Source organism: Mytilus edulis, chromosome 12 (genome assembly GCF_963676685.1).
Source record: "Mytilus edulis chromosome 12, xbMytEdul2.2, whole genome shotgun sequence".
In the NCBI taxonomy this organism is placed as follows: Eukaryota; Metazoa; Mollusca; class Bivalvia; order Mytilida; family Mytilidae; genus Mytilus; species Mytilus edulis.
The window spans coordinates 75005587-75014731 of NC_092355.1; the positions used below are offsets into that span (position 1 = coordinate 75005587).

Here is a 9145-nt window from a genome sequence, read left to right on the forward strand (position 1 = left end):
GGTTGGTAAATGTTTCTATGTAATTCATCTTCAGGTTTGTATATGTACTAGTATCATGAATACGATATTACTTACAATAGTTTAACTCCAGCTTTTCTGAGTTTTCTCACTCGGATTACTGCGAAAAAGATATGTGAACAGTTGTGATATAAAAAAGGCATGTTTCTAAATAACCGGATAACCGGATCGAAAAGAATTGTGTCTTCAATGATTCACAAGTGCATAATTTGTAGAAAATTGAGAGGCAAGCTGCAATTTCAGAAAATGGCAGATCTTCCTGTCGACCGCCTGGAACCTGGACCACCTTTCACTTACGTAGGTGTTGACTGCTTTGGACCATGGGAGATAGTAACTCGGAAGACACGTGGTGGCGCTACCAATTCAAAAAGGTGGGCCGCTCTCTTTACCTGTCTCACCACCCGGGGTATTCATATTGAAGTCCTTGAAGAGATGAGTAGTTCTTCATTCATTAATGCCTTTAAAGGATTCACGTCTATACGCGGACAAGTGAAACAAATTAGATCAGACTGTGGAACAAATTTTGTAGGAGCTACAAATGAACTAAAAATAGATACTATTCGTGTGGACGATGATAATATTAAGGACTGTTTGTACAAGTCGGGAGTTACATGGGTTTTCAATGCACCGCATTCTTCTCATATGGGCGGTATATGGGAGAGGATGATTGGCGTCACAAGACGTGTCCTTGATTCAATTCTTCTAGAGAACGTAAAGGGTGGACTTACACACGAAGTACTAATAACTCTTTTGGCAGAAGTGACGGCCATCGTTAATTCTAGGCCACTAGTTGAAGTTTCAACAGATCCAGAGGACCCGATTCCTCTAACTCCAGCAATGTTCTGACTCAAAAACCTAATTTGATAACGATTGAAAACACCTTTGATATGACCAATATGTATAGAGCTCAGTGGAAAAGAGTCCAGGTACTGACTGATATGTTTTGGAGAAAATGGAGAGTTGAATATCTCCAGACATTGCAAAAACGTCGCAAATGGCAAACAGAAAAACGAGACATTTCAGTTGGAGTTCTAGTATTATTGAAAGACAATTCTGTTCATAGATGTAGCTGGCCTGTCGGCATCATAACTGACACCTTTCCAAGTCAAGACAAAAGAGTCCGCAAAGAAGCGTTGCGAATCATACGTAAAGATGGTGAAAGAGTTTCATACATCAGTCCGATCACCGAACTAGTTGTGTTAATAGAAACTGATTGATAGTGATATATTTAATATCAGACGGGGAGTGTAATATCACCGGCGCTCCATATGTACTTTTTTGGATTTATCTCCCTTTGTAATGGAATCCGTTCCATGACGGACATTCACTGACACAATATTCTGAGCCAACCACGGCGTAAGTTGAACTCTTTACATGTATATAAGCATCTATATTATTGTTATGAATCGACACAAAGATGTGACTTTGTTTGTTTACCTGTGTTTATGTTTTTCGATGCGTATCTTCAAGAATATGTGCAACACAAAGAACTTTTATTAGAACGCTTACAAACTATACAAACAGTTGTGTTTCATTATAATATACACTAAGACATTCAATTCATTCATTATTGAACATTAATTAGTCATTTTAAAGATTTATTGTAATTTCTATAAATAACCTCGCTCATGAAAAATTTAAAGTATGGAAAGCCATTTGTGTCATAAAATATTTAGCGTACGTAATTTTCAAAATTGTAAAAGTGATTATCTTTGTATTTTCAGTTTTTTACCATCATCCTGTAGATGTATTAAAGTTTGAATAATCTACTAAGTTTGGTTATCTGTAATGCAAATCTATGCACGAGGCATAACAAATGCAGTATTTTTAATGCAGTGTAAGAAAATACCGAAAAAAACGTTTGGCTTTTCCCGTTTCCTCCCCGAGGAGTCTGTGCATTACAATTAAGAAATAATTCTTTCATGCCATGCTCTATGCTCATTTTAACATGGGTAGGCATTATATTTGTTAATATCTTAATACCGAGCGTTAGCGAGGTATTAAATGTTTACAAATATAATGCCTACCCATGTTAAAATGAGCATAAAGTATGGCATGATAGAATTATTTCGATTCTAATAGGAATATTTTGAAGTTTTGTTCTTCGAAGCGGACCTATGGTGACGCTCGAAATGTCACCATTTTGATTTGATGAACAAAAACGTTATAGAAAAATCAAAAGTTTATCAATAAAAAAAAGAACAGAAACATTTAAACTTACTTTTAGAATGTTTTTATTTAATTTCCTAGCGAGCAACACCAACAAAAATGTCCATTTCGATCTCTGGCGTTGTTCAAAATTCATCTGACGTTGCAATTTCAATTGTGACGTCAATCACGTGCAGCCCATGTTCTATTCAAATTAGAACATGGCTTTGTACCCAAAGCTAAAGAAGAACGTCATATTAGAATTCATATTTGATAAGTTTAAAAACCACCAGCCGGGTAAATATATGTTGTTTTATAAAAATATATGATAAAAGTTTATGCTAGCTGCTTAAATGTATACATTTTAAAGGATAACGATGGAAATAACGTTTATATACACAGTAAGTTCGTGCGCATGTGTCAAACATATTTTTTATGCTCATTCGAACACGGCTTTGTTTAAAAAGCGTAATAAGGACGTCATATTAGAATTTAAGTTTATGCATGTACATATTTTATTTTATTTCAGATTTACAAACCTAGTAGCAAAATTTCCAGGCAGTGTACACGACTCGTACATCTTTTCAAATTCTGAATTGGGATACTTTTTTGAAGAGAACAATGTGGATGGATGGTTACTGGGAGATTCTGGATATGGTCTAAAAAAGTATTTGCTTACTCCAAAATTAAATCCTAACACACTGGCTGAGGAGAAATACAACAAGGCTCACTCAAAAACACGCACCATAGTGGAACAGGCATTTGGTGTATGCAAATCTAGATATAGGTAAAAAAAAAAATATTTTCAAATTAAAAAAAATATCATTTTAAATATGTTAATGAAAAACAGCACAGTCATTTTTATGCCCTCTATAACTTGCTGTTCCGTGTGCACCAAGACTCCTTATTGAAGAAATTGTATTGCGACTTATAACTCAGCTTAATTCTGTCTTGGGTGTAGAGTATGCCTCATTGACACTCATACTACATCTTATTAATAAAATATGAAGAATGATACAATTTTCTTCTTTTAAGATTTTATGTGCAAATTACAACAATTTCCAATGTAAAAAAAATATTGCTCTTTTTTTCATTACAGGTGTTTGCATAAAACAGGGGGCTGTTTGCCATTTACACCTGACAAATCTGCAATAGTTGAGACAGCTGTTTTTAAACTCCACAATAAGTGTAAAGATGACAAGTTGCCACTTCCAGATTTTACAGATGATTTTATTGACAATGTAGATAACCATATTAGAGATATTGCACCTGCTACTGTTCAAACTCTTAGAGAACACATTATTCAGAGATTTGCCTAAAAACTTATTTATATGCCTACATGTATCTGATTCATGAAAATTAGAAAAACATGTTTCTGTTTTCCACCAAAAATATATATATAACAGAAATCTCAATTTTTACTATTATGTATAATTGCATGTACTGAATAATTTACAATTAAGAATATATGAATGAGAATATGGTTGTACGGTATTATATAAAATTATCTTTAAAGGGGCACTAGCTACGAGATATCTAGTTCTGGTTCAATCATTAATGAAAGTGAAATAGTGAAATAATAATTTGCTTTTAACAGCTAAAATGGTTCAGTTTTGTCAAATAAAGCTAATAGATATTGATAATGAATTATGCACGTGCAAGTGAAAAACTCAACCTCATTAAATCCGTATTCATGTGAACTCCAATTTAACCACTTAGAAAGATATAGAATATGCATGCATTGCCCGTGTATGGTTATTTAAAGGAAAAGCATGTCAACATTGAAAGTGAAACAAAGGTAAATAATTTGATCCACAAGAAATCTTTTGATAACAGTAAAAACCACGATAAAAATAAATTTATAATTTATAAAACAAAATTTAACAGATCTATAAAGTTCTAATAGAGGTTTCCAGATTTGCTACGCATCAAGTACGGTTGGTACGTAACACAACCGTTGGTGCTGTTTGGGAGGTTTCATTTAATGCATGAGATTATTGTATTCATCATGATGAAAATAGAGAAACAAGATTGCATATCAGTGATAAAAACCTTTATCTTTTATTTTATTACGATTTGACTGCTTCTAGAAAACTTTGCACGTGATTTTATACGAAAAAATTTACTTTGTGCACAAGAGAATGAATCAAACAGTCCTCACTGGAACTGAATTGCCTCGACCTTTATATTCTTAATATAGATTTGCGTTTCTGTATGGCTATGTTTTTGTTTTCTGTATATTAACTAAGAAAGGGATTAGAATAAAGAATGTTTTCTAATACTTAAATATAAATTGGAATAATTAGGAATTACTTATTAATAATATCTTACTTGTACCTTACTGATGTCGTTAATGACTACATAGACGGATCCAGGGGATGTAGCTCCCCCTTTTATGAAAAGTTATGGATGCGTCACTGAACTAGTACACGTGATAATGGCAAAAATGAGTTCAAAATTGTGTTGATTTCTCATTAAGATAAATTTGTATTAATTAAGCTATCTTTTCGATAATTGGAGCAACATCTTTTCATAAAAAGCAACACACATTGTAAAACTATCGATCTATCTTTTTCCTTATATTTTGTCACTGAGCTTTTTAATAAAATTGTTGATAATATTAATTACTTAAAGAATTAATATAAATTTTATGACACTAACGAAACCCATTTTTTGAGTCGAAATATGTAAATTACTTCATCGTGTTCGTTCATTATTATTATGTCACTAGATATATTATTGTTATTACATTAATATTTGTAACTATTGTCGCGAGTAAAATTGTGTATTGCACGTGCCTGCGAGTAGTATAACATAATCTACGAGGGGTAATATTAAACCAATATCCATCCATTAATCCTTTTGTCGTACATACAACACAGCGTATTTTGTTCACTGATAACGGCAAAAATTTGACGCTATATTTACTCTTAGTCTAATGCAATATGAATATGTCTTTCTAACTCTTCTTAATGTTTTACGGAAAATACTATGTTGCTTTATAATGTCTTTTGCACCATTTTACAACTGATTTATGGACTCAACATTAAGGATCATTTTCATCGGTTGGTAAATGTTTCTATGTAATTCATCTTCAGGTTTGTATATGTACTAGTATCATGAATACGATATTACTTACAATAGTTTAACTCCAGCTTTTCTGAGTTTTCTCACTCGGATTACTGCGAAAAAGATATGTGAACAGTTGTGATATAAAAAAAGGCATGTTTCTAAAATTTATAGAGCATATTTATTTTATGAGGTTTTTTTTTTTTAACTTTAAGCCCGACGGTAAAGATAATTGACAAAATTGTCCAAAAGGAAGGATGCCAAGTAAATACGATATCAGCTCTATGCATTATTGTTCAAATTGTAATTGACCTTGTATTTTTTATAACTTCATTCCGGACGACTGATTTTTTTTTTTATCTTTATTATTTCTTCAAAATATATATACAACAGATATATTACATATTACACAAAATTATCACAAGGCAATTTTATTAAGTATAATGACATACATATTCAGTACAATATTTAGAAATCAAACGTTATGCGGACACCTTAGGTTTTTTGTAACAGAGTATTATTTCATACAAAGTTTTTTTTTCATGAGTTTTTTGTATCTTTATTCTATTTCCCTTTACAGGTGTAATAGACCTCACACGTCCAGTCTAGATAATGATTTGGTTTTATATTAGTTTTATCATTTTTCTTTTGTTATTAAGGTCAATTTATTTTGTTCAAATATATTTTATTTGATCATGTCTTCTAAAAATTCACCAAAATAAATACAAAACTTATACATTTTATAATGATACATAAAGTTATAACAAACAAAATGTATAAAGTTTTAAATTTGTTTTGTAATTTAGCTTCTTTGTATCTATGTAGTTTCACGGGGAAATAACTCTTAACTATAAACCTTTCGTACCAACGGTTACTTGTAACGGTTGCTTGAAAGCATAATCGAGTGCACTCAATATTGTTTCCTACGAATACAAGAAGAAACCACATGAAATTAGTCCCAAATTACAGCTAAAAACTCTCAAAACAATTCTGCATATAATTCCTAAAACATTTGTTGATATAAAGTGTATATATCAATAATTTCCAAAAGTTAAATGACGGCTCCCACTTCGTACTACGGTTTGTACGGCAGCAAATCTGGAAACCTCTAATTACACGGGTAGTTTAATCTATTTATATTTAACAGACCTATAAAATTATTATTGCACGGGTAGTTTAATCTATTTATATCTATGTTTATGTTTACATCGCTTATATGGTCATAGAAGGTCAACTCGAAAGTTATTTAGATGGCGTGCTAAAATTCTTACGAAACAAAGCTTCATCTTACTGAGACCATGTCTTGTAAATTGTTTATTTTATACTTTTGATAGTTTGAAATATGTTTTACATTTTAATAAACAATATATAAGAATTTGAGGCAAAACGGTGAACATGAATTTGGCAGCTAGTGCCCCTTTAAAATTGTGCTATCTGTGGACAAAACTGCTTTCATTTTCTAAAGTTAAAATTTCAGCTTTGTTATTTAAAAATTTTTTTTTTAGCTTTCATGTTTTTTGATTAATTGTCATTTATCATTTTAATGATTGGAGAGAACATCACATCGTTTAAGTCATTTGAAAATTTCATTTTCTTGAACTTCACATATTCTTGTAATAGCTCCAGGGCCCTTTTCTTCATTGCCATGTCTTGTTTCAACAGATCTAGTTTTTCTTCCTTTTGTCTTCTATAAATCTCTTGGTTTTCCTGTTTTAGGGCAAATTTATTTTTTTCCAATTCCAGTTTTTCTTTTTTTACTTTAAGGTTTTCTTTTTCTACTTCTAATAACAATTCTGTAAATAAACATTGTTTAAATACTTACATAACAAAAGGACACATCCAACACCAAATATCTATAGGTATCTCTTACATAAAAATTGTACAAGAACTTGGTAAAAATAAATTCATCTAGCACGCATGTAGATCTTTTAGCTCTTTACACTAGTGATAAATGAATTAACTTAAAGTGATACTGGTTAATTTTCTGTAAGATTACTTTAATATAGTCTTTATATTAGTTCAATTGAGATCTGAAGTTGGCATGAAAGTCAATGGTTTTAGTATAAATTGGTATTATATTGATAATTGTCAATTTGCTTAGTTTCGTCTGCTACTTTCTTTTAATATCACACTCAGACTTCTTTTGAACGGATTTTGAGTGTGTCCAAAGCTGTAATATTTTATTTCATGCTGATTAAAGATACAGAGAGTAGTTTAAATATCACAAAAAAAATATAACTGAGAAGTATCTATGCACCCATTTCAAGTCCGGAAACCATGGACTTAATTTTGTTTTTTATGTGTATAAATTTTATTTCATATGGATGTTTTAGATTCAGTGTGGCATCCATTTCTTGTATTACTATGTATAACATGTCACAATAATTTAATTCAACACTTCTTCTGACTGGCTGAGCTTTTTTGTTTATCAGCTCATAGACATAACTTTATCATGTGGTTAAGATGGTCATCATCGTTTTTTCATGATTTACTTCAGTTTAAATTAGAATTAAGAATTAAATTATAAGAAATCAATGTATAAATACTTTTTCTGTCTATTCTGAATAACATAAAAACTGTGGCACACACTTTAAAATAAATTGCTCCCAGGTTATCCCGTGTGCACCACATATTACAGTCATTCCTTAATTATTGTTCTAATTTACAAACCTGAAGTAGAAGGAACAGGATAATTTTTGGTTTCTTTCCTGACAGGAGATAGTATTATTCTCTTTTCAGTGTCATTTTTTTCTGTGAATTATATTATCATTAGGTATAATTAACATTATGAGTAGGCATAATACACAAAATATTAATCATCATTAACACTTGAAAAAACAAATATCAAATTAATATCTAAAAACATGCTTAACATGATTAAAAAGTGTGGAAAACTGATTATCTGCATAAATTGACAGGTTGAAATATATTTATGCGCAGTACATGAATTAAATTCTCCGTAAAAAAGGTTAAAATTAGAGGAAATAATAAAAATTGTTAGGATTAAGCTTTAGCTTTGTCGGCATAGGACTTATTAAAGTAACAAACCTCTTGTTGGCAATGCTGCAGACAAGTTAGCCTCAGCTGTTTCAGGATTTTCTGAAACAAAATTATATCATAATTTTAAAAAAATGAATCAAATATGAAATGTTCTGATTTTTTTCCAAATTTTACATTTTTACATATTAAAGCAGAAGTGGCCCTAAAGAGCATTACCTTACCTGGGTTTACTACGGTACTTGAAATTATGTTAAATAAGGTTAAAATTAGTAAATATATGAACAAGGATTTATTTAATACTGGAAACTACTTTTGAAAATGGAATGTCATATTTTTTTTCCTCTTTTTTTTTCTACTTCACCCATATCTTTTTACAAAATAAAATTATGCTTTACCAAAACATCTCAGTATTATAAACTAATTATGTAATTCATGATTGTTTTAAAGGTGTGTGTGTCAAGTTTATAATCCATGTGCATGCACAACTTAGTTAACTAACCCTGTGCATGCACAGCCTTAGTCAACCAACCCTGTGCATGCACAACCTTAGTCAACTAATCCTGTGCATGCACAACCTTAGTCAGCTAACCCTGTGCATGCACAACCTTAGTCAGCTAACCCTGTGCATGCACAACCTTAGTCAACTAACCCTGTGGATGCACAGTCTCAGTCAACTAACCCTGTGCATGCACAGACTTAGTCAACTAACCCTGTGCATGCACAGCCTTAGTCAACTAACCCTGTACACGCACAGCATTAGTTGAATAACTCAGTGCATGCACAGCCTTAGTTGACGCATTAGTTACATAATTAGTTTACAGGGTTAGACAATACATGTGCATGCATTGTTAGTCCTTTTGGTAAACTGATATAAAAATAATAAAGCAAGTCATACAAAAACATATTTTTC

The 9145-nt window shown here is 31.3% G+C and overlaps 2 protein-coding genes across 4 annotated transcripts in view; one reads left to right on the top strand and one right to left on the bottom strand.

The window, feature by feature from the left end:
* The first annotated feature begins 264 nt into the window (after positions 1-264).
* Positions 265-864, top strand: LOC139497840 (uncharacterized). Its single transcript, XM_071286079.1, has one exon. The coding sequence runs from the start codon at positions 265-267 to the stop codon at positions 862-864; it is 600 nt and encodes a 199-aa protein (XP_071142180.1).
* Positions 865-6343: 5479 nt separating this feature from the next.
* LOC139499117 (nuclear apoptosis-inducing factor 1-like) overlaps positions 6344-9145 on the bottom strand; it is a 51132-nt gene continuing 48330 nt past the window's right edge. For all 3 annotated transcript variants that reach the window (XM_071287802.1, XM_071287801.1, XM_071287800.1), the window contains 3 exons: positions 8284-8334; positions 7906-7986; positions 6344-7028 (listed from right to left, as the gene is read on the bottom strand). In XM_071287802.1, the coding sequence (XP_071143903.1) occupies positions 6757-7028; positions 7906-7986; positions 8284-8334 (404 nt within the window). In that variant the 3' untranslated portion in view covers positions 6344-6756. The remainder of the gene's footprint in view (positions 7029-7905; positions 7987-8283; positions 8335-9145) is intronic.